We start from the raw sequence: 27,496 nt of genomic DNA on the forward strand, positions 1-27,496 counted from the left end.
TATTCTGAATCCACTGCTTTGGACTTAAAGAACATAACCTGTGTGAGTTGGACGTGCTCCCAGTGAGTAGAGAGCCATTCCGAACACGGTGCAGGAGGGAGACCCATGGATCCCTGTCCCATAAGAAGAAGCCTCAGACAGACAAAACACCTGCCTCAAGGGACTTCTCTTTAGAGTTGTTTTCTGGGGATAAATATAAACTCAAAACCACATGAACTAATATGTACTACTCATGGGAGAGGGGGGAAAAGATATGGAGAATTCTTAGATTTGGTTACGGGTTTTCAATTATGTGCCAAGAATAGACCTAGCAGACTTAATTTGTGTCTACGAAGCCAGATTGTACCAATTCTAGCCAAGATTTCTCTAGAAATGAGAAAGAACCTACACACTAAGGTAAAAACTTTTAATAGTAGATTGCATATATGGCTTCAGACTGCTTTTTAAAAAATTCTGGAATCTAGAAAGTTCAAACTGTTTTCATTTCGTCACCAGTGCTGGACTTGATGGCTTCTTCTCAAGAGTGAACTTTCCACCTACCTCCTGTGTGTGCATGGGCTAAGAAAAAGTTTGTCCAAGGCTGGGCACTTCCTTGGTCGAGTATCAAAAGTTTTTTTTAAAGAATGCATTTCGGGATGCCTGGGTAGATCAGCGGGTGGAGTGTCTGCCTTCAGCTCAGGTTATGATCCTGGAGTCCTGGGATCAAGTTCCACATCACGCTCCCTGCTCAGTGGAGAGCCTGCTTCTCCCTCTCTTCCCTGCTCCTGTCGTCTCTTACTATCTCTGTCTCTCTCCCTTCAGTAAATCAATTTTTTAAAAAATCTTTTTAAAAAAATCTATTAATTTATTTATAGTTAATGTACTTTAGACAAGCTGTCCTGAATCTTATCTATTAAAATTCCCCCATTTAGTTATTATGGAAATGTCAATATTCATTTTATAGTGTAAATGCTTTAAATAGTATTTAATGTTTATTAACTCTGAAACTCTTGAGGAAAACCACAGAATTTCTCTTGTTGTATATAAAATGATATCATGCTTGAGAAGTCTGTTAGTTCATGCAGGTTCACATTCAAAGCCAGTCTAAGTGCAAGAAAGGACCATGATTTGAAAGGCAAAAGAAAAGTCTGATAAAATGCATGCTTGAAACTTTTAAGTACAAGCTTGGATTTCTTGTGGGATTTTATGTTATGAAGAATCTACATTAGGTTAAATTCTTAAAACTGATGAAAACTATTTAAATAACACTGATAATCAAGCTCTTTTCTCCCCATCATTTTTTTTTCAAATATTTTATTTATTTTAAAGACTTTATTCATTTGTATTTAAATATTTATTTATTTGTTATTTTATTTAGAGAGAGAGAGAACTCACAAGTCGGGGGGAGGGACTGAGCGGGGAGGAAAAAGCAGGCTCCTCAGTGAGCAGGAAGCCAGACTGGTGCTCTGTCCCAGGACCCTGAGATCATGACCTGAGTCAAGGACAGATGTTTAACCAACTGAAACACCCAGGCACCCCATCCCCATCTTTCTAAAAAAGGTTTTACTTATCTATTTGACAGAGAGAGAGAGAGAGAGAGCACAAGTAGGGCGAGCAGCAGGCAGAGGGAGAGGGAAAAGCAGGCTCCACTCTGAGTGGAGGACCCTGATGTGGGGCTCATTCCCAGGACCCTGGAATCACGACCTGAGCAGAAGGCAGATACTTAACCAACTGAGCCATCCAAGGCACCCTCCTCCAGCCTCCCTCCCCAACTTTTTAAGTAAAAGTAATAAATTCCATTTTCCATTATTTAAACTCAGTCTTGCAGGATCAACTTAACTTTATATTAGAATAGTCAAAGACTATATCAAAAATTTTATTACACTAACATTCATTTTAAAGCCTGGGTAGAACAGTAAAATTAAGTATTATGATCATTTCCTGAATTCAATCATGTCTTTTATAATAGTCATAGATCATACTAGGTATGTGGAAGATCTTTAGAATGTATACCCAGTTACCAAGAGAATTACCAAGACATAAACACAACTCTATCTGTATTTTAAAAATAATAATGTTTCTAATTTACACATTCAATATGTAATCTATAATGAAATTGTTGGAAATTGGGTGATTCATTTGTAATAAAAATGTGAGTATAACAGCAACAAAGCCAGCAGCTATATAGAAAAATACTCGGTACCTATACAAAATGTAAAATAAAAACAAAAAAAAAACCCAGAAACAACAAAATATATACACACAGAGCCTATACAGCATAGTTATTATTCCTCCTACATTGAGTTCCTGTAAATCAATAAAATAAAGGTGAATATTTTAATAAATGTATAAAGGTCAAAAGCATTGATAGCTAACATACAAAATATAAAATGCAAATGTCCAGTAAAATTATGAAAATAAATCCAAATTTAACAAGGGTGCAAATTAGAACAAAGAGAGTCCATTTTATTTTTATTTTTTTTTAAATATTTTATTTATTTATTTGACAGAGAGAAATCACAAGTAGATAGAGAGGCAGGCAGAGAGAGAGAGGGAAGCAGGCTCCCTGCCGAGCAGAGAGCCCGATGCGGGACTCGATCCCAGGACCCTGAGATCATGACCTGAGCCGAAGGCAGCGGCTTAACCCACTGAGCCACCCAGGCGCCCTAAGAGAGTCCATTTAAAAAAAAAAAAAGTGAGGCAAGGTCAGGAACACGGCAGGGATGACCATTATCACCACTGCTATTCAACATAGTACTAGAAGTCCTAGCCTCAGCAATCAGACAACAAAAAGAAATTAAAGGCATCCAAATCAGCAAAGAAGAAGTCAAACTATCACTCTTCGCAGATGATATGATACTATATGTGGAAAATCCCAAAGACTCCACTCCAAAACTGCTAGAACTTGTACAGGAATTTAGTAAAGTGTCAGGATATAAAATCAATGCACAGAAATCAGTTGCATTTCTCTACAACAACAACAAGACAGTAGAAAGAGAAATTAAGGAGTCAATCCCATTTACAATTGCACCCAAAGCTATAAGATACCTAGGAATAAACCTAACCAAAGAGGCTAAGAATTTATACTCAGAAAACTATAAAGTACTCATGAAAGGAATTGAGGAAGACACAAAGAAATGGAAAAACATGCCATGCTCCTGGATTGGAAGAACAAATATTGTGAAAATGTCTATGCTACCTAAAGCAATCTACACATTTAATGCAATCCCTATCAAAATCCCACCCATTTTTTCAAAGAAATGGAACAAATAATCCTAAAATTTATATGGAACCGAAAAGACCTCAAATAGCCAAAGGAATATTGAAAAAGAAAGCCAAAATTGGTGGCATCGCAATTCCGGACTTCAAGCTCTATTACAAAGCTGTCATCATCAAGACAGCATGGTACTGGCACAAAAACAGACACATAGATCAATGGAACAGAATAGAGAGCCCAGAAAAAGACCCTCTTCAATAAATGGTGTTGGGAAAATTGGACAGCCACATGCAGAAAAATGAAATTGGACCATTTCCTTACACCACACATGAAAATAGACTCAAAATGGATGAAGGACCTCAATGTGAGAAAGGAATCCATCCAAATCCTTGAGGAGAACACAGGCAGCAACCTCTTGACCTCAGCTGCAGCAGCGTCTTCCTAGGAACATCGCCAAAGGCAAGGGAAGCCAAAAGCAAAAATGAACTATTGGGACTTCATCAAGATCAAAAGCTTTTGCACAGGAAAGGAAGGAGTCAACAGAACCAAAAGACAACTGACAGAATGGGAGAAAATATTTTGCAAATGCCATTTCAGATAAAGGGCTAGTATCTAGAATCTATTAAGAATGTAGCAAACTCAACACCCAAAGAACAAATAATCCAATCAAAAAATGGGCAGAGGACATAAACAGACATTTCTGCAAAGAAGACATCTAGATGGCCAACAGACACATGAAAAAGTATTCCACATCCCTCTGTGTCAGGGAAATACAAATCAAAACCACAATGAGATATCACCTCACACCAGTCAGAATGGCTAAAATTAACAAGTCAGGAGGTGACAAATGCTGGCGAGTATGCGGAGGAAGGGGAACCCTCCTACACTCTTGGTGGGAATGCAAGCTGGTGCAACCACTCTGGAAAACAGCATAGAGGTTCCTCGCAAAATTGAAAATAGAACTACCCTATGACCCAGCAATTGCACTACTGGGTATTTACCCTGAAGATACAAATGTAGTGATCCGAAGGGGCACATGCACTTGAATGTTTATAGCAGCAATGTCTATAATAGCCAAACTATGGAAAGAACCTAGATGTCCATCCACAGATGAATGGATAAAGAAGTAGTGATATATTGGGGTGCCTGGGTGGCTCAGTGGGTTAAAGCCTCTGCCTTCGGGTCAGGTCATGATCCCAGGGTCCTGGGATTGAGCCCTACATCGGGCTCTCTGCTCCACAGGGAGCCTGCTTTCCCCTCCCCCTCTGCCTGTCTCTCTGCCTACTTGTGATCTCTCTCTGTCAAATAAAATCTTAAAAAAAAAAAAAAAGAAGTAGTGGTAAGAATACTATGCAGCCATCAAAAGAAATGAAATCTTGCCGTTTGCGATGACGTGTTTAGAACTAGAGGGTATCATGCTTAGTGAAATAAGTCAATCGGAGAAAGACAACTATCATATGATCTCCCTGATATGAGGTAGTGGAGATGCAACATGGGGGGTTAGGAGGGTAGGAGAATAAAGGAAACAAGATATGATCGGGAGGGAGACAAACCCTAAGTGACTCTTAATCTCACAAAACAAACTGAGGGTTGCTGGGAGGAGGGGAGTTGGGAGATGGGGGTGGGGTGATGGACATTGGGGAGGGTATGTGCTGGTGTGAGTGCTGTGAAGTGTGTAAACCTGGCAATTCACAGACCTGTACCCCTGGGGATAAAAATACATTATATGTTTATAAAAAAATTAAAAAGATGAAAAAAATAAAATAAAAATAAAAAATGTTAGGCAAATATTGGTAGAGAGAAATGTATTTTTTTAATCACACATTTAAAAAGGAGGGAGCTTGAGTGAAGAAGAGAGGCAGAGAGAGAGAGGGAGAAGCAGACTCCCTGCTGAGCAGGGAGCCCAGTGCAGGGCTGGATCCCAGGACCCTGGGATCATGACCTGAGCCAAAGGCAGATGCTTAACACACTGAGCAACCCAGGTGCCCTGAGAGAAATGTAGCTTTTGAAAAGAGGCAATTCTTGCACTGCTGGTGTGAGTATAAACATTGTTGTGATACTTTTCCTTAGCATATAAGCAAATAAATGAGAAAGATATGGAATAATCATCTCAGCATTTTTGTTGTTTGTGTGTGCTTTTTTAAACAGAACTTAGAGACAAGACAATACTCAACAATAAAGAACTGGAGAACACACACATGGACACAGAACATATAGAAGAAGATGCTATACATGTCAATATATGCAGTTATATGGATATTCCTACATATATTTCTGGCTAAGTTACTCAGAAATCATAATTTATATACAATAGACTTAGTATCAATGAGGCATCATGCATCTAAATATTATATAATAATCCGGTATGAAATTTGACCTCATTTATTTGCAATTAGATGTTTACCCATGATCACTATAAATTCTAGTTAATTCTATAACTGTATTTGCCTTATGATCAGTAGTATACTTTACAAAATAGTTTCTATATAGTCATTCTGTGTTGCTATACTTTGATGTTACAAATGTTAAAAGTTCTTTGTTTCACCAAAAACTTCCATATAAAATGACAGTATTAAATTGCTGCTATTTTAAAGACAAGCTATTTTAGTTAGAATAATGCTACCTCTAAAACCAAAGAATTAAAGTCCTTTGCCTATTCTTAGTTTAATATTTATGGTTTGATCAAAGAACAAACAATTCCATTGTCTCACCCATCACATGCATTATTACCCTCATCTGAAGATGAAAGCATTTTCTGGATAAACTTTAAAGCCAAAAAGTAAAAAGGAGAACATAAGATTATTATGGTACAGGTTAGCAGATATAATCAGCATACCATACCTTTCCATTTCTACTGAATAACTTCTAAAGAGCCTATGATTTTTCCTGTACTCTTTACAAGGTAAAACGATTTATTCCAGAGGGAAAAATCCAAAGACTAATAAATAATTTTTTTGTTGCTGTTAAAGGAAAAAAACAACTGGAATTCAAATGGTAAAGCACTTTCTCCAAATTACATGATTCAATTTAAACTGACTAAAAAAAAAAATCTGGGGTAATGATAAGATACGTGTTTGAGTACCTACCATGTATAACCATTATTAATTTACAATGATACATAGTGACCCTTCCTTTCTGAATCATACATACCATCCACGCCCCTTAACTTTTTAAAATTAGATTCTTTCTGTGTGTTTTCCTTAGATATGCTTGATTTTATCGCTTAACCTTCAACATAACATCTACGGTATTTCCATATTAACAAAACAATCTTACCAAAACATTTGAATTTAATGTCAGGACCCCGTCTTCTCAAATGATATCAGACTTTCCCACTCAACTGAACATCGTTTCTACAATTTCTCTCATTCATTCTTTCATTTATTTTCCCCAGATAAAATACTTGGGAGTCTCTCATTTGTTACTAAACTCATTTGCTGTTTAACACATTTGTTAAATAATAATTTTTCATAGGTTTCAGTTGTATCAGTGGAATAATTAGACTAAAGAGCGATGTGTCTAAGATTTTAGTCAATGAACAATATTCAAACACTGCTTTTAACCCCTATGTAATTAAGCAAAGTAGAGTGAGGACATGTAAGGAATATTTCAACTTTGTAATTTCATACTAACAAACACAGGAGGCAATTCAGGGATAAGCATTTAAAGCGTCACGGTGATGTACTTTGAAAAGGACGGTGTAAACTAATCTCGAGCCACTGACTTACCCAAGACTGTGAGCTCTGCAGAGGCACTAATATTCTCATTTTTATATGTAACAACACAGGTGTAAGTTCCACTATCATCATCTGTCACATTGGAGATAAGCAGGTTGCTTCCACCCAATAGGGAATACTTTTTGGACCTGTAAGACACAGACATATAAAATTAGAGATTAGATTAATGTACTAATATATATATATGTGTATATCAGGCAAGGTACTCAGAGGTTTGAACAAACTTTACAAAATCCGATTATAAAATTAGAAAGAAACTATTTTGGGGGTCTTGGTAACACCACATTTATTGATCAAAAACCCATTCAAAATAAAGCCCTCCCACTGGAAGTCTTTGTGCAGTGATCAAAGAAATTAAATAGATTAAACTTGGAACCAAGTTTAGTACTGAAAAGAAATTTACAGATATTCTGGTGTTATTCTCTCATTTTGGATCTGAGGACCACAAGCTCCGGGGAAGCGATTCCCCACAGTGGAAGTCAATGTCTTGTGTCCTGACATCTGATTTAGTAACATTTGTATAAGGCCACATTTCATACTGTACCAAGAATATCTGGCTACATTCAGAGGACATGTTTTGACATGCTAAAGCCGCAACCAGGTTTCTCACATGCTTTAATATTCTCAGAAGAATAGTGACACCATACCATATAGTGTTGTTACACAAATATAGAGGGGAAATGAAATTTAAAGATTTTAAGTTATTGTCTGTGAACCTATCTCATCACAGAAAGCAAATGTGTTAAAAAGGAGCACACCAGACCTCCAAATCAATGAAATTAATTTCTTAAGTGAAATCCATTTAATCAAAATGTTTCAGACTGTATTCCATTATATTAGGAGTTTACTTTCTAAACTATGCCTTAAGATGAACTTCTAATAATTCAAAGCCAGCCATGTTCTCCTTTTGCCTTATCTTAAATAATCTGTTACATCTGCAGTGTGAAAGACAAAATTGGAGCTGAAGAAGTTGCACAGACCCTATAATGACATGCTATGTATTTCAATTCAGAAAACTTTAATTTCTTGGGGTGCCAGCTGGTTCAGTCTGCTAAGCATCTGCCTTCAGTTCAGGTCATGATCCCAGGCTCTGGGATCGAACCCTGCATTTGGCTCTCTGCTCAGTGGGGACCCTGCTTCTCCCTCTCCCTCTGCCTGCTGCTCTGCCTACTTGTGCTTTCTCTCTGTCAAATAAATAAATAAAATCTAAAAAAAAAAAAGCTTTAATTTCTTTTCTTTCTTTTTTTTTTTTAAGATTTTATTCATTTATTTGACAGAGATCACAAGTAGGCAGAGAGGAAGGCAGACAGAGAGGTGGAAGCAAGCTCCCTGCTGAGAAGAAAGCCTGATGCCTGCGGGGCTCAATCCCAGGACCCAGGAATCATAACCTGAGCTGAAGGCAGAGGTTTTAACCCACTGAGCCACCCAGGCACCCCTTTTAATTTTTTTACTTTTAAAAAAAATTACTTTCTTTTTTTTAAGGTTGTTTTTTGTTTTGTTTTGTTTTTATTTTTTTTTTATTTTATTTGAGAGAGAGAGCAGGAGAAGTGGAGAATCAGAGGCAGAAGCAGACTCTCTGATGAGCAGGGAACCCGATGTGGGACTTGATCCTGGGACTCCAGGATCATGACCTGAGCCGAAGGCAGTCACTTAACCAACTAAGCCACCTAGGCACCCGAGAAAGCTTTAATTTCTTAATAAATATTTTATTCTCTATTCCACTTCCTTAAGATGATACCCTCCAAGGTTTCTTTTTTTTTTTTTTTTTAAAGATTTTATTTATTTATTTGACAGAGCGAAAGCACAAGTAGGCAAAGAGGCAGGCAGAGAGAGAGAGAGGAGGAAGCAGGCTCCCTGCTGAGCAGAGAGCCCGATGCGGGGCTCGATCCCAGAACCCTGAGATCATGACCTGAGCCGAAGGCAGCGGCTTAACCCACTGAGCCACCCAGGCACCCCCCTCCAAGGTTTCTTTGCTGAATAGTTTTGACAGGGAGTTTTCAACAACAACGTTGGCTTTCTAAATTTCTTTTCTGAATTGATCCCATAGATTTTGACTCTGTTCCCCATCTCTTTATCCTATTGGGTAAATGTTTTTCATATATTATATAATCTCAAGGAATGTGAGGGGGATAATCAAGTATCATCAAAATCTCTAGTATTTCTAGGTACCTATATCAAATTAGAGAAGGGGAAACAGTGACATATACTTCACGAAAGTCTTCAATTTGTGATACCTGAGTTGGATGACTTCCTCTCCTCGTAACCAGGTAAAACTCGGGGGAGGATAGCCAGAAACACAACACTCCAGGATGGCATCTTTTCCTTCAATGGCTATCACATTGGATGGTCTTTGCAGAAAATATAGCTGCCTATGCAGTCCTGGGTCTGTGGAAAGAAAACACGAAATCACATCTTTTATGAAAAACACTGTAAAGAGAAATGATGTAGCTTGAACCTTTTTTTTTCCTCCTAATAAGACGCACTGATAGAGAAGAAGGAAAGAAAAACTGGAAGGTTACCAGTGAAAAAAAATTTTTTTTTAATTTATTTGACAGAGAGAGAGATCACAAGCAGAGAGTCAGGCAGAGAGAGAGGGGGAAGCAGGCTCCCCGCCGAGCAGAGAGCCCGATGCGGGGCTCGATCCCAGGACACTGAGATCATGACCCGAGCCGAAGGCAGCGGCTCAATCCACTAAGCCACCCAGGCACCCACCAGTGAAATTTATCAACTAGACTCTTAAAAGGTTTTTCCATCCCTAGTTTCTAGGATCATGATAGAATATTCTTAGCTGTTGATGACACCATGGTATAAGGCAACAGGCAGAATCTTGTGACATGTCACTCATGCGGGCTCCCGGACTTGTGGACTTCCCATTAGAGAATAAGAAAATGCGATCAGTAATTTTTCTAAACATTATCTCCTGGAACTTTTTGGTATGTTCAACTTGTCTGCCACTAATATCTATTCCACTTCCTTCTGCTCTATTAAATCTATGGTTGTTAGCAATGTGATAAATAACATACAAATATTAAGAAGGCAGAGTGTAGAAGGTTCTGGGAAAAAAAAAAAATACCTGCTGTCTTCAAAATAGACCTTACATTAAATTTTGTTTTGTATACAGTTAAGTTAGGCTGTTTCTAAGCCTTCTGTTTATTTTTAATTTTTAACAGCACTGTAGAGAGTTTGTCCCTAAGCTGAGACTGTGAATAGATGAAAAGCTCCTGTATCCTCCTCCTTCACCCAATGCATTTTCTAGTTCTCTATAACCAACATTATTCATTCTAATTTTTTAATATTTTTAAATTTATTTATTTATTAATTTCACAAAGAGAGAGCAAGTGAGCTGGGGGGCGGGGCTGGGGGGGCGGGGAAGAGGAAGAGAGAGAATCCCAAGCAAGCTCCACGCTCAATGCAGAGTCCAACCATGGGGCTCCATCTCAGGACCTGAGATCATGAACTGAGCAAAATCAAGAGTTGGATGCTTAAACAACTGAGTTATCCAGGTACCCCAACGTAATTCATTTTTACTAGCAGGCACTGAAATAGTGTCTTTTCAACCTAAAGACTACTCATTCCATTTGCCTTAGAGCTCATTTGTTTCATAGTTGCTAAAATTATATCAGATGGAATAAGAAAAAAAATTACAGTCAAGATAAAACTCTGTGAGAGTTAAGAGCTTCTCTTCCACCTCCCATATATTTCACTCCTAAAGCCTGGGACACACCAACAGCAGGCTATGGTCAGGTGAGTTTAGAGGAAATCCTCTGAGTCATGGTGATATCTCTGACCTGTTTGCTGACTAAACTTCGATCACTCAAAGTTCACTTAAGATAAGATACTGTATTTCCACATCCCTATTAAAATCTGCAGCCCTCTCTGGAGGTTTGATTTAGGCTCTTTTCAGCTTAATGCATTAAATGGAATTAACATGTAATCTGTCATTTCTTAAATGCAAAGCACAATCTTGAAGAAAAGAAATGAGGCCATGAAATCTTGAAAACTAATTTTGGGGTGGACAGAGGTTTGCCAAGGAAAATTAGATCCAACTGTCATAGTGGGAGCCATAGAGGAGCAGAGTGGAAGTAAGGTAGATCCGGGACACCTTTCAACCCTGCTAATCCTCGTTGGCCTGACCCAACTCTACACAGCTTGATTCTAGGTTAATAAAAGAATACCAATTCTCCAGTTAATGGTTGGAATGGTGATTGTCATCCAAAGTGTGGAGAAAGACAAATTCACACTTTCTCAGTCTTTTCACATCTCTTTCTGGTTGTTACAGCAACAAAAATAAATACTCTTCACAATGAAAATATTGAAAGAATTTTTGAAATGTGTAAATCCTTATTAAGCCAATATTGTAGGAAAAAATGTCTCACACTTAAAAAAAAAATTGCTGGTGGTGGGGGGCAACTGGGTGGCTCAGTCGTTAAGCGTTTGCCTTCAGCTCAGGTCATGATCCCAGGGTCCTGGGATGGAGCCCCACATCAGGCTCCCTGCTCAGGGGGAAGCCTGCTTCTCCCTCTGCCACTCCCCCTGTTTGTATTCCCTCTCTCACTATCTCTGTCAAATAAATAAATTTAAAAAACAATTGCTGGTGGTATGTGACATTTCCCTTTTTTGAGAGTGACTTTTCAAATCAAATAAGAATAGTTTGAAGGATAATGCTGCTTATCAATAAATTTCCTGAAATGAACAGTTCCCAAAATCTATATTTACAAATAGCTATCTTCATAATGGAGTGTTATCTATTTGTATGCTTTACTTCTACCACCTGTTCTTAGCAGAATGTTTCAACTGCATATGTTGCATAATACTGTACTATTCTACACAAACACACACACACACACTCACACACCACACACTATAATAATACTATCCAAACATCAAGTAAGATCTGCTTAATTTGATCTTATGGCTAAAAGGAAATTCACCTGGGGCCTATGTACAATACTACTTATTTATCCATAAAAGAGCCAATAATTCAATCAACTATCACACTTTCTTTTATTAGAAAACAAAATCAGCACAAGTATTTTTGCTTGTTATTTTTTAATTTTAATTTACTAAGAAATTGACAAGTAGGGGGTTTCCACATACCAGTTACCCATCCCTGAAATTGTTTTCCTTATGATTACCATAGGGAATGACTACATGAAAGTGGTGCATTTGTTATAATTAATTAAGTGATATTGGTATATTATTACAAACTAAAGTCAATAGTGTACATTAGGTTCACTCTCTGTGTTATATAGTTGCATGGATTTTGAAAAATGCACAATGTCATGTGTTCAGCATTACACTGTCATATAGTTTCACCACCCTTAAAATCTCCTAAGCTTTACCTATTCATCACTCCAGCACCACGCCTAACTCAAAGCCCAGGAAATTACTGGTTTCTCTACTATTTCTATAAGTGCACCTTTTCCTATAGTTGGAAATATAGGATAGTCCTATAGCATATCCTATAGTTAGAATTATACAATATATCATCTTCTGATATTGATTTATCTCACTTAGTAATATGCCTTTAGGTTCCCTCTATGTCTTGGGGGGATTCAGTTGTTCACTTGCTCTTCTTGCTGGATAGTATTCCCTTATATATATATACCACAGTTTATTTATCCATTCACCTATGGAATGATACCTTTATTGCTTGGTGATTCTGAACAAATGTGCTATAAGTGTCCTTGTGCAGATTTTTTCTGGTCATAATTTTTCAACTCAATTGGGTAAGTATCTTGGAGAGCAAAACTATGTTTACCTTTGTAAGAAACTCCCAAACTGTCTTCCAAAGTACCTCTGCAATTTTGCATTCCCAAGAGCAATGAATGTCCTGTTTCTCTCATTCTCCTAAGCATTTGGTATGACCACTTTTTTGGATTTTAGCCATTTTATTTTATTTATTTTTTAAAAGATTTTATTTATTTATTTGACAGACAGAGATCACAAGTAGGCAGAGAGGCAGGCAGAGAGAGAGAGGAGGAAGGAGGCTCCCCGCCAAGCAGAGAGACCCACATGGGGCTCAATCCCAGGACCCTGGGATCATGACCCGAGCTGAAGGCAGAGGCTTTAACCCACTGAGCCACCCAGGAGTCCCTGGATTTTAGCCATTTTGATAGGTGTCTAGCATTATAATTGTTCTAACTTGCAATTCCCCAATGACATACAATCTTGAGCATATTTCATATGCTTGGTTTCCCTCTTTTAGATCATTTTCAATAAGGTGTCTGTTCAGATATTTGCCTATTTTTTTTTAACGGATATGTTTTCTTATCATTGAATTTCTGGCACTCGTATATTTTGCATATACATCCTTTATCAGATGTGTGTTTTGCAAATACTTGTCTGTGGCTTGATTTTACTTTCTCTTAACATTGTCTTTTGCAGAGCAAAAATTATTAATATTACAACTTACCAATTTTTCCTTTCATGGATTATTTTAAAGGTCTAAAATTTCATTGTCAAACCTAAGACCACCTGGATTTTCTCCTCTGTTATCTTCTAGAAGTTTTTATAGTTTTGTGTTTTATGTTGAGGTCTATGATCCACTTTGAGTTAATTTCTTTAGAAAAGAACTTCTGTGACAAGAGGTTTGTTTTGTTTTGTTTTGTTGCATATGAATGTCCAATTGTTCCAGCACCATTTGTTGGAAAGGCTATCCTTTCTCCGTTGACTTGATTTTTTTCCTTTGTAAAAGATCAGTTGACCATCTAAGTGGGTCTATTTCTGGGTGCCCTATTTTGTTCCATTGATCTGTTTGACTATTATTTTGCCGATATCATAGAATCTTTACTGTTGTAGCTTTCTAATGAGTTTTGATGTTAGGCAGTGTGCATCCTCTGACTTTATTCTTCGGTATTATTCTCACCTTTCCAGGTCCCCTGTCTTCCCATAAATACTTTCAAATCAATTTATGAAGATACACAGAATAACTTTAACTCACTGAGATTTTGTCTTTATCTTAAAATATCAGTGGTTCAGGCATCACTGGGCTCATATTGCCACAGAATAACCATCAGCTATTACTTTTTTAGACAGAGCATATATATTCCAGACAACTTCAACTTCTGCCTGGCCCATTTCATCTATGTTTATTATCTTTGTAGCTTCATTGGAGGCATTAGGGTTTGTGGCCTGATGATAGGTATAAAAATGTCAGCTATTGGCAGAGAAATTTGGTCTTATTTCTCCAAAGATAATTCTCTATAAATATATAACCTCATAAAGTCTAATATTATAGAAGTTCCCAAGAAAGCTAATAGAAATTTTCTTTAAAAGTAAGTAGTTCATATATGTCACAACATTGTGATGGATTAAATAAGCTCACAAATTGTTTGAGTTCCTCTAATCCAGAATGGAGGGTCTAGTTCCTCAGGATTTAAATCTGGCCTGACCCTATGTTGTGTTTTGGTGGGGGTCATACCGTATGAGCTCCGGAGTCAAGACCTCAAGAGGTCTTACAGTTTCTGTCATGACTCTTTCTGAGACCAGCATCTTAGTCTAGTGACCTGAAGGCACATGGAGGATAAATGAGACCCCCAAACCAAACCCAGCACCAACTGACAGCCATGTGACTGAGGCCATCTTGAACCTTCCACTTCAGCCAAACATACACAAGGGAGTCAAGTGAAACCAACAGAGGAACTGCTGACATACACTGCAGGATTATAAGAGAGAATAAATTATTTCAAGTCACTAAATTTTGAAGTGTTTTCTTATGTAGCAATAGCTATTTGCTTTATTTTTCTTCCTTAAAAATGTGGTTCTGTTTTAAGAGGAGTGTCAAAAAAGTAGATTTATGTTTTAAAAGAGGGAGGATAGAGATATAATTGCCAAGGTTATCTTTGTATGACAGAATCATGAGTGGTTTTTATTTACATCTTTGGACTTTTCTCTATTTTCAAAGGTTTTTATAAAAACATATTATTTTTAGAGTAGGGAGTTCTGTTAAATTCTAGTGTTGCAAGGTAAAGGATAATTATACAAGGAACAAAGAAATTATAAAAATGAATGATTAAAATACAAGACATATATTTAAGAAAGATAAAGTTTTCTCTCTAAGCTCTAAAATGATATAGATGGAAAAGCCCTAAAAAGAGCAAACTTGAAATTCTAGGTCATGACTCTTTTGTTGACTAAATTGATTTAAATGCGACTATGATGGAATTAGGAAATATAGAAATCAGTTTTGTTCTTGCTGTATGGGCATTGACTATTCAGATCCAAATGAAATTGTTCAGCTGAAGATGGCAATTTTTTCCAGTTAATTAATGAGTATGATTTCATCTCAGGAAATGGCATTAGAATACCAGTTTGCAATACTCTATTTCATAAACTGGGTAGGTAAGTATACAAATGGTCATTTTACATTTATTCTTTAAACTACACATATTTCATATGCTTTTATGTATGTTCTATATGTTTTAAAATAAAAAGGGGAGGGAAATGCCAGGGCAGACTCGAGAAAACACATTTGGCAATAGACTTAAAATCGAACCAGCAAAAATGGATAGTTTTTCCTCTGTCATTTTTTTTTAATTAAAAAAAAAAAACAAAAACAGACCTCCTTCATATGATGTTCATGGAAGTGAATGCAAAAAAAATCTTACAACAGTTTTTCTAAATTGATTACAACCAGTCAGATTTGCTTAGAGTAAGAGTCAGTTTAGCTACTTCCTTTTTGGGGGTGAGGAATATCAGCAGGCCTCTCCATCTGACCTGATTTCATCGTCATCCTGGTAGCAAAAGAGCTAGTCTCAGAGAGCAAGCGGGTATAGTATGTAACTAGAGGGAAAAGAGTCCTTACAGGGATACTGATCTCTGACATACCCAGGTTTCATTTCAAGTGTAAAATCACCTTATGGCAACATGTTACCGTTGCATATGCTGTCCAGCCTGCCTGCCTGCCTTCATTCCTTCCTCCCTTTCTAAGTTTTTAAATGGAAAATTTGGCCTGTTTAGCTTCATCTGTTGTCTGAGTTGGAGAGGATTAATCTATAATCATTAGGAAAATGAATCATGATATAGACTGTGGATCTCACAACTGTTTGGTTACAGAAACATGTGTACTCTTAAAATCTATCAAGGACCCCAAAGAATTTTTGTTTCTGTAGGTTATAGCCATAAATATTTACCATACTAAAAGTCAAAATTGAGAGACTTTTTAAAATATTTATTGAATTTTTATTTATAACTTACCATAATATATGTATTTTTTAAACTAATATAAAAATATTAGAAGACAGGTACTACTTCATATTTTTATATATTTTTTAAAAAGTTTGGTTTTAAATAATTTCTACACCTAAAATGGGGCTTGAACTTATAACTCCAGAATCAAGAATCACATGTTTACTGACTGAGCCAGCCAAGCACCCTGAGTTTTGTGAATCTTTTAATGAGTAGTTTAATTGAGAATAACTAGGCTGTTGTGTTACTTTCTGCATTCACTTTGTTCTGATATGTTGATTTGTTTGTGTTATATGAAAATAATCTGATGTCAAACAAATAAATAGTTGGGAAAGGAAAGTGTATTTTAATAGCATTTTCAAATAATTGTAAACTTTATCCTTTAACACTACACCAATAAATAGTTCCTTGAAAGTTAGTTGTAATGTGGAATCTGACCCCATATTGATAAACATTTTGCACTGTTATATAAAAATCTGTTGCCTTATCTTGCATTTTGTATAGATCTTTTTACCCATGCGTGATACTGACCCATCAATGTACCATCCTTTGGGATGGCACAGGGAATTAGACAGATCTTCCTAATGTTGACGTATTTCATTCCACAGTATCAAAACATCCCATTTGTTACTATCATCACCAATCCCATCAGAAAGGCCTTTTAATGTTGTGATGCTGTCAAGCTTCTAGTAGCAGATACAAGTTTTCCAAATTTCAGTTTTAACTTAAAAGCCTGAATTTCATCCTTGGTGGCAGATACTATTTTCCTTAAACTGACTGGCTCACTTTGTTCATTTTTCAGAAAATGTCTAACTAATACCCATGCCTGAATAGTTCTGGTTTTTCTGTTGATTGCCTTTTCAAGTAAAAATGGAGTTCCATTGGGCGCCTGGGTGGCTCAGTGGGTTAAGCCGCTGCCTTCAGCTCAGGTCATGATCTCAGGGTCCTGGGATCGAGTCTCGTATTGGGCTCTCTGCTCAGCGGGGAGCCTGCTTCCTCATCTCTCTCTCTCTGCCTGCCTCTCTGCCTACTTGTGATCTCTCTCTGTCAAATAAATAAATAAAATCTTTAAAAAAAAAAAATGGAGTTCCATTAAAAAAAAAAAAAAAAGGGGGCGCCTGGGTGGCTCAGTGGGTTAAGCCGCTGCCTTCGGCTCAGGTCATGATCTCAGGGTCCTGGGATCGAGTCCCGCATCGGGCTCTCTGCTCAGCAGGGAGCCTGCTTCCTCCTCTCTCTCTCTGCCTGCCTCTCTGTCTACTTGTGATTTCTCTCTGTCAAATAAATAAATAAAATCTTAAAAAAAAAAAAAAGAGCTAATTCAGTTTGAAACTCCAATGATCGCAAAAATCAAAAACTAATGTACTTAGACATTCTTTATATATATCCTCTTTTGATACTTAGAATACTAAAAAATATATGAACTTAAGGATTGAGAATTAATAAAGGTAATTTTTACTGCTTCATGAAAGGTATTCTGAGTCAACATGGCAAAATAATACAAAAAATTGTATTATCATTAAAATAGGTTTGACTCTGAAGATCTCCTAAAAGCATTTTGAGAAACACTAAGGGTCCCCAGACCAATCTTTGAGAACTAATGTAGATAGTTCAAACAAATTAGCCTATCTCCTGAGACATTCAAGAAGCCCATTTCCTTTCAACAAGGGAATAGTTTTGCATCCTTGAAGTAGTAACTGATTAAGTAGAGGTGCCTGGGTGGCTCAGTTAAGTGTCTGACTTTCGGTCTCAGTTGATGTTTGATATCAGGGTCATGAGTTCAAGCCCTGTGTTGGGCTCCAGGTGTGGAGCCTACTTAAAAATAAATAAATAAATAAATAAATAAAAAGTGGATGTCATTCTTCCTCTTTCTTCTTCTTCTTCGTATTGCTATCGTTATTGTTATTATTACTTTCATTTGTGAAGGCAGTGAAAAACTTACGTATTTACAGTCACTGTCTTTCAGTGACATTCACTGTCTTTCACTGTCTTTCAGCAATAGATTATTAAAAGTCAAGCAGTAGGGGTGCCTGGGTGGCTCAGTGGGTTAAAGCCTCTGCCTTCGGCTCAAGTCATGATCCCAGGGTCCTGGGATCGAGCCCCACATCGGGCTCTCTGCTCAGCAGGGAGCCTGTTTCCTCCTCTCTCTCTGCCTGCTTCTCTGCCTACTTGTGAACTCTGTCCAATTAATAAATAAAAATCTTAAAAAAAAAAGTCAAGCAGTATTTTGGATCAAAAAACCTGACACATTTATCTACACTTCACATATTTAGAAATAGTAACCCAACTGTCTTCAGGCCTAATTACCCAAAACCTCATGGAGAAGGCACACTGTAAAAGAAGAGAGAGAGAGTATTTTCCATTTTAGGGCATTTCAATGAAAAAAAAAAAGTTTCTATTAGATGTTACATTGGCCATATTAACTGAGTCTGTGAGGCCAATGAGAAGCTAAATTTGACTCTTCATTCCCAGGTTGTCCCATACATGTCAAAACCACATGATTTTGTCTTACCTCATCATAGATAACCAGACTCACTACATATATTATCCAACATTGGGTACAATTTAGAGTGAAAGGTAACTCTCTTTATAATTATTCTAGGACACTAGATCTGCCTGACCCTATTCCCTGCATAGTGGAACACAAGCTCACCCAGTAATGACCATGACTTTCTTTTCATGGGGCCATTTTCTTCCATTACTGTTCATGAATCTCAACTCTGAACTTATATGGATAAAAATAAAGAATAACTGAGGAAGAGAGAAATTTAATTATGGACTACTGGCATCTGTGTCAGAAAAAAAAAAAAAAAGAAAAGCAAGAAAGACCAGTTTTCACAACTTAATAACTATCTTCCTCAAAATAACCAGTACTTGCTCTTACGTTCTATGCTTTTGGAATGCAAAACCTTTTTTTTTTTTCCTTGTTGTATATTCTTTGGTTTCCTTTATTAAATGACTGCCTCAATGGAATATCAAACACTTTTCCAATTGGAAATGAAAGGACACTGCAGGCTACAGTCTGGTATTCTCTTTGATTTCTTCCCAGTCTTAAGATTTACAAATTAATTTAACTTTCACAGAGTGAGTTTCCTGTCTGCATCCTCAATTTCAGGCTAACCAACTGTTCACCTGCTGGCTCCTTAGCCATCCCCCATCTAGTTCTGTTTCAGGAAATTCAGCAGGTACCCTGTGTCTTCAAACACAAGCAGGTGTAATATGTGCTCTGAGTGAAAAATTCCATCAAACTCCTTCTAACTCTGTATTTAGAGTGTCTTTTATTAAAAACCAACCTAATCCAGACTGATCACAGGAATCAAAATTTATTTAATCAAAAAGGAAAAAAAAACTCCACCTGGCTGAAAGCCAAGGAGCTTTGAACAGAGAAGAAGAGAACCATTTCTCAGGAGCTAGTAGTCATCACTCCATGATTCTATTACTTCCCTTCCTCATTTACACCAATTCAGTACTAAAAATGACATTCCCTCTCTGTAAATATTCCTACATCTGCTCATATTTCCTCCTTCTTTCTCCATGTACACACACATACTGCTATTTGTAGATAGAGTTTGGAAGATGAAAGCAGAGTGTCTATTCTTATCATTGGCATATGGTTATATCCCTTCTGTCTCACAGGCAAATTTTGAGTCTATCAGTTTCATTTTGTAGCAGAGTTGAAGGAAATGGTTTTTCATTTATAGTACAATTTTTTTTTGTAATTTTACAGCTGACAGTAGAGTCCCAGAAAACAAATGCTATCATTATGATGTGTCAAAGTTAATTTAGGGAACCCAGAAATCTTCCTAATTTATATAAATGCATAAAGTGGCATTTAAAATTTTCTAGAAAAGTAATTGATTATTTATTCTATAATTTTTAATTTTTTTATTTTTTAAGAATTTTTAAGGTCCTTTTTTTAAAAGATTTTATTTATTTGAGAGAGAGAGAGAGACAGAGATGGCGACAGAGATAGCAAGAGAGCGCATAAGCAAGGAGGAAAGAATAAAGAAGGCTCTCCACTGAGCAGGCGCAAGGCTCAATCCCAGAATCTTAGGATCATGATTAAAGCCAAAGACAGACACTTAACCCTCTAAGCCACCTGGATCCCCCTACTCTAACTCTTAGTTTTGTTAAATACATATATATATATATATATATATGTATATATATACACACACAGACATATATAGGCATATATATATGCATATATATATATATATATATATATATATATATATATATGGGTTACTTCCTATTTGGCCAACATTGAAAAAATAAAGATATGCCCCTAACTCATGACTAAATATGTCTTTTTTATGCTCTGGGAATAAACTGGTATCAAGTAAGACCAGAGAAGGAAGCTCTACCAGTCCCTTCATTAATTTTTGTGACTTTACACTCATAGGATATAGGTCTGGCTTCCACACATGCTCAGAAAAACCTCTTGTTTGTAAGTCAGGGCAATTGGTTAATTAATTAATTAATTAATTTGAGAGAGCTGGGTGGGGAGGTAGAGAGAGAAGCAAACAGAGAATTTCCCCCCCCCCCATAGCGAGAATCTTAATCAGGTTCCAAATCCAGTGGAGCTTGATCTCACAACCATGAGATCATGACCTGAGCTCAACTGACTGAATGACACAGGTGCCCCTAGTTTTTAATAATCAGAGTTTGTCTAGCAAACTTGGACTCTTAAGCACTGTGATTACAAAAGTGCAGTTGGAGGGACGCCTGGGTGGCTCAGTTGGTTAAGCAGCTGCCTTCGGCTCAGGTCATGATCCCAGCGTCCTGGGATGGAGTCCCACATCGGGCTCCTTGCTCCGCAGGGAGCCTGCTTCTCCCTCTGACTCTGCCTGCCACTCTGTCTGCCTGTGCTTGCTCTCTCTCCCTGTCTCTCCCTGACAAATATATAAATAAATTATTTAAAAAAAAAAAAGTGCAGTTGGAGATGAATGTGGGATAAAATAATAAATGAGAGCCCTGGTAGTGAGAAAATTTGGAAAGCCTGTTCTAGGCCAACCTCTTCTCTTAACAAATAAGGAAACTAAGGATTTTAAGAAGATTCAGTGAATTGGTAATTGCTAATAAAGATAAAATACAGAAGTCTTATTTATCTTCTAACCCTTATTTCTAAGCCAGTGTCTTTTGCAAAATTTTGCCTAACAAACAAAATAATGTTGATATAAACTTTAGGGTGAAAATCATGTAGCAATGCACTACTAGAGAAGAAATAGGTGAGTATACTTTGCCTTTTAATAGATATGAAAAGCAAAAGCAGAAACACAGTATTGTGGGTAAATAGCATAAAATATATATAACTACCACTAAAAAATGAACACTTAGATATCCAGAATAAAAATCAGCTAATTTACTCTCAGATAAATAATCTTGACATGAGAATCAAATTATTTAAGACTGGAACTTCTAAAATGTGAAAGTAACTATAATAGTTACTAAGGACTTAGCAATTCCAGAAATTGTATTTGGCTTATTAAGTTAAAACCTCATAACCACCCTAAGAAATATGTGACATTACTGTCTACATTTTGCAAAATAAATTAAGATTTAGATTAAGTAACCTGCCCTAAATTGCACCACTAGGACGTGGTATGACTGAGATTTATACTTAGTCTGGTATCATACTCCATGTTTATAGCAACTTATTATAATAATAGCTCAATAGAGCAATATTAACTCAATATGAAATGGAGTGTGGTCGTCCATATACTGACTCCTTCATGCAGTCTGAATTAAGTCTAAAATATTTAGGAAACATGCACTTCACTTGGTTCAAATATAATATAGTCTTATATTTCTTTCCTTTGTATGCACATGTAAGAGAGAAGCAGAGGAAACCATTTTATCCAACTTAGATCTATGAAAGGTTAACAGTATTCTGTTTATAGCCTGGCATAAAAAATAGTTTCACTCAAAACTAGCCAAAAAAAAGAAAAGAAAAAGAAAAAGAAAGAAGCAGCAAACTATGGAAAAATCCTTTAGTACAGTGAAAAACATTAAGGATGATACAAAAATATCAGTAATACATTAATCTGATTTGCTCTTCACTTTCTTATTTCTGCTTTTCTGTGTGTATGTTTATATCATGATATATCTTATTTAAAAACTTTCAAGGATTCCCAGCCATCAATAAGGTGAATAGAATCAAGCCTAAATTCCTAGACATGGGATACAAGATTCTCCATAAAACAGGTCCAACTTCTCGTTCCAGATTTATCATCTGCTATCATTCTACAAATGGTTACCTCCTGAATATCTGGCAAAGGAATCATTTCTACAAGGAGTCTGGAAATTTTCCACCTAGAACTGACTCACTGCTTGTCTGTGCTGATTTGGAACTAGATGTTTACCTGAATTTACTATTCCCAGCCTTATGTTATTCATATGGTTACATAAGTGAATTGTCTGGCTCAATGGTTAATTTCAAAACAAAGAATATGTCATCTTTGTTTTTTCCTACAAACTGTTATTCAGCAAAAAATTATAAAACAAAGCAAAATGTAATTAATTTTATAATATAAATAATACTTAGTCAAACTAAATAGTTTTATGTACCCATCAATAATAAATTCTTGGTCATGGACACAATTCCGAAACTGTTTGCTTTAAAACTAAATAAAATAGTTTTCCTTTAAGTAATAGGAAGTTTGAAATGTTTCCATTAAAATGCCTTTCAATAAAAATAAGTATTATAGAGAAAAATCATTCAAAATATACCTTTAGTCCAACTGATTCCATTAAAAGCCAATGCTTCTAAACTATACAGATATTTAGAGTTCAGGTCTATCCAGGACCCAGAGTCATTTAATTGCAGTTAAACGAATGCACAATAGATTGAATTACCAATTGATCAATTCAATTAGGCCATTAAGAAAACTGAAATAATAGTTTCAGCGGATGGGCCAGTTACTTTAGTCAACCTAGCACCCAAAGCAGATTTATAATTCAGCAATTCAATCTACTGCTTGGCACTCAGATGTCATGAGAACTGAATAAAGGAAACCTGACAATCCCAGGGGCCCCACAATACCTCATACATTCCCCATCACATGCAACAAAATACTTCAAACCATCTCGACCTTACTTAGTGTTGTATTACCATTATTTTCCCCCAAAAAACCCTTTGCGACAATTTAATACTAACTTACTCTGTTAAAAGCATACAATTCCTAATAAGCAAGAATTCAATTTCTGTCTTAAAACATCAGTCAAATTAAATTAGTTACTGATTTCCCTACCTTTGAATGAAAGAATTATGCATTTAATCTGAAAAATATAAAATGTTATGAGGAAATCTTAAGCAAGTATGACATTTAAAAGTTTGCAATTTATTTTGAACATAGTAGCACCACTGTTCCATACCCAATATCAGAGAAATATGCCACTGCCTCACTTTTACTGAGCCTGGTTTCCACCCTCTCCCTCATATGCCTTATGTGACGTGTTTCCAAGACTTATCCTTAATGAAGGTCTCTTCCCTCATCTTCATTTCTGAATCCCGTCTGATACCACCATGGGTCAGTTCTCTCCATGGAATGGAGATGAATCTTGTGACTTTACACTCATAGGATATAGGTCTGGCTTCCACACATGCTCAGAAAAACCTCTTGTTTGTGAGTCAGGGCAATTGGTTAATTAATTAATTAATTAATTAATTTGAGAGAGCTGGGTGGGGAGGTAGAGAGAGAGGCAAACAGAGAATTTTACCTTATCTCCCTCCCTTCAGTTTATCTTCCTTACCTCCAGTTCATCCCCTCCAACACTTCCTGTGCCCTATGACCTTGTTAAAAAGACTAAGTGCATACTGGGTATCTACCTAAAGATACAAATGTAGTGATCCAAAAGGGCACGTGTACCTGAGTGTTTATAGCAGCAATGTCCACGATAGCCAAACTATGGAAAGAACCTATATGTCTATCAACAAGTGAATGGATAAAGATTATATATAATATCTTCTATATCTTATATATATATATAATACATAGTATTCCATTATATAATTATATATTATATAATTATATATAATTTATATATTATATATTATATTTTATAATATATTATATTTTATATTTATATATTATAATATATTATATATATTATTGTATATTATATATTATTATATTATATATATAATATAATTATATATTGGAATACTATGTATACTATGTAACCATAAAATATTTGCATGTATCCTATATAAAGGATATATTAAAAAAAATATATATATATATATATATAGGGTGCCTGGCTGGCTCAGTGGTTTAAGCCTCTGCTTTCGGCTCAGGTCATGATCCCAGAGTCCTGGGATCAAGGCCCGCATTGGGCTCTCCACTCAGTAGGGAGCCTGCTTCCCCCTCTCTCTCTGCCTGCCTCTCTGCCTACTTGTGATCTCTGTCTGTCAAATAAATAAAAATAAAATCTTAAAAAATTATATATATACGTATATTTTTATATATACATGTATATATATAAATATATGTTGTATATAGTATTCCATTATATATAATGTATATATTATACATTTTTGTAACCATCAAAAATCCCCAAATCTTGCCATTGCAACAATGTGGATAGAACTAGAGTGTATTATGCTAAGTGTAATAAGTCTATCAAAGAAAGACAATTATCATATGATCTCTCTCATATGAGGAATTTGAGAGGCAGGGTGGGGGTTTGGGGGGGAAGGGAAGGAAAAATGAAACAAGATGGGACCGGGGAGGTAGATAAACCATAAGAAACCCTTAATTTCAGAAACAAACTGAGGGCTGCTGGGGGTGGGGGGAGAATGGGAGGAAGGGATGGGGTGGCGGGGTGATGGACATTGGGGAGTGTATGTGCTATGGTGAGTGCTGTGATTTGTGTAAGACTGATGAATCACAGACCTGTACCCCTGAAATACATAATACATTAATTGTTAATTAAAAAATCAATTTAAAAAAGACTAAGTGCAGTCCCCTGAAAAGCTATGATGTCTCCTTTCTCTATGCTGTGCTGATGCTGCTCTTCTGACCTGGGGTACACTTCCTTGCCTTTCAAAACTGGCACCTGGCATTTCTATGTGAGGGGATGCCACTATACTTCTTCCTTCACAGCATAGTCCATTTTCTTGCTCTGTTGGGGGTTTTGTTTGTTTTGTTGGTTGGTTGGTTTTTTTAAGATTTTATTTTTTTAATTTGACAGACAAAAGAAATAAGCACAAGCAGGGGGAGCAGTAAACAAAGGGAGAGGGAGAAGCAGGCTCCCCACTGAGTAGGGAACCTGATTCAGGGCTCAATCCCAGAACCCTGGCATCATGACCTGAGTTGAAGGCAGACGCTTAACCTACGAGCCACCCACATGCCCCATGTTTTCCCCACTACGTTATTGCTGTTTTAGGGCACAGTCTCTCAAGTTTGGATTCCTAAGAACCAGCATGATGGCAGGTATATTAAATTCACTCAAAAGTTTTTTGAATGATGTATTCATTTATTTAGTAAATAAACTGAAATTGCTCACTGAATAGCACCATTTCAAAACAACTATTTGATTCTTAAAATCTGAATTTAATGGATCTCAGTTACTTGGTGATATCAAGCACTTGATATATAAATGGGGCAACTTTTACTTTACATAAACTTCAATAAGAATACCAAATTATATATTAATTAGTACTAGATAACTCTCTACACACATTAGCATTTATGTTTCAAACTAACACAAAAACAGATATCTTCAATCAAGATAGTACTTAAATGACCATGAAGAAGAATATATATTTTTTAAAGAATGGTGACTATTCAGATACCACTTTAATACTTATAAATTTGGTGGTTTCCTATTTTAACTAATTCCTTCTTATGTGATTAAATAAGCATTAGAATAGAGTGGGTCATCTCTCTATGTAATTTATTACTTCCTCATATTGGTACTTATAGAAAACAGATATCAATTCAGAAAGGATTAGCAAGATTTTAAAAATGAGAAAATCATAAATGGTAATTAAAAGAAACTGGAATTAACCATCCATCCATCCATCCATCCATCCATTCCTTCTCTCACTCAATTTTGTACTTGTGGATTTGTGTATTTGACCTCTAAAACAACTTGTGAACTCAGTGATAAGCTGGACAAACATATGCTCCTTCAATAGATACTTTACATGATCAGTAGCATAGAAAACAGGCTTAACCAAGTATGACAATAATGTGTGTGTGTGTTTATTACCTCATCTCATAAGTTCTTTTTAAAGTTTATATTTGAATTCATAGAACTTCAAGAAAACTTCTCATTAGCTGTAATAACTTCAAAAAATTTCCATTTCCATTCAGATAAAAAAAATACCCATACACTTCCAAAGTACCCTGACATATCCTTGATTTTATCCAAGTTAATAATATGAAATTTGGCTTTAAATAAACCCTTCACAGATTATAATGCAAAAGTGTCTTACGAGGTGAATAAATGTAAATGGTGTTTTGGTGTTTATGTCTCTGTGTCTTTCAAAACTTTCTATTTCAGATTTAATATTTAATAGCCCAACTTTATCCCTTAATACCTCTGGAAAACACACCTTTCAGTCATAGTAAGATAGGCTAACATAGTCTTGCCAATTTGCTATGTGGCTTTCCTAGGCTTCCCATCTGATTGACTTAGATGCATTATTAAGGACATATGAATATAAATATTTAAAATTTTTGTGTATCTAATGGATGCCTAAATAAATGCATGCATGTGTTGGGAATAAATGCTACATTTGCATCTGTCACTGCCTAGTGGATGGAAGGAAACAGTGGTGCTGATGATTATTGACACATTTAAGTCAGTAACCCTGTGACTGATGAAGGAGAGTACACAGAAGAATTAAAAGAGGCTTCAAAATGTCCTTATCAAAGTACCTGGAAATGTTCAAACTGCCAGTTTACTTTTGAAGAGACTTAGGAATGTTACCTTCTGCCTAGCTGAAGGACTTGTGATAACTACATGAGCACGTGGAGACAAAAGCCAACATCAGTGCTTTGACAGGGGGTCTGTCCCAACTACTCAAGTGCGTGTCTTCTTTGTGATTCTCACAAATGAGTCTTTATAAACCCTCCAAGGGTAACAAAATAAGAAAGTAGATATTACATAGAAGATCGTAGCAGTTATTGCAAGAGAGGAGTTGTTAGTAAATCTCCAGTCTAACCTCTGGTCATTTAGGAGAGGAAAAGGAGCCCAGAGTCTTAGATTTGCCAGAAGAGAAAGGAAGATTAAGATAGAGGAAAACAACTTTCCTTATCATAGTATCAGTTCCACCATATTGTAATGATTTACATGCCCATGTTCACCCAGAACTCTAACAAACCAGGCTCTGGGTCAGTCTTAATCATTGCTACATCCCTGTACA

The 27,496-nt window shown here is 36.3% G+C and overlaps 1 protein-coding gene across 1 annotated transcript in view; it reads right to left on the reverse strand.

Moving 5' to 3' along the window:
• DCC (DCC netrin 1 receptor) overlaps positions 1 to 27,496 on the reverse strand; it is a 1,152,813-nt gene that overhangs the window by 591,577 nt on the left and 533,740 nt on the right. The window contains exons 4-5 of the mRNA XM_044242950.1: positions 9,168 to 9,318; positions 6,925 to 7,061 (exon numbers count right to left, since the gene is read on the reverse strand). Coding sequence (XP_044098885.1) covers positions 6,925 to 7,061; positions 9,168 to 9,318 — 288 coding nt within the window. The remainder of the gene's footprint in view (positions 1 to 6,924; positions 7,062 to 9,167; positions 9,319 to 27,496) is intronic.

Source organism: Neovison vison, chromosome 3 (genome assembly GCF_020171115.1).
Source record: "Neovison vison isolate M4711 chromosome 3, ASM_NN_V1, whole genome shotgun sequence".
NCBI lineage: Eukaryota > Metazoa > Chordata > Mammalia > Carnivora > Mustelidae > Neogale > Neogale vison.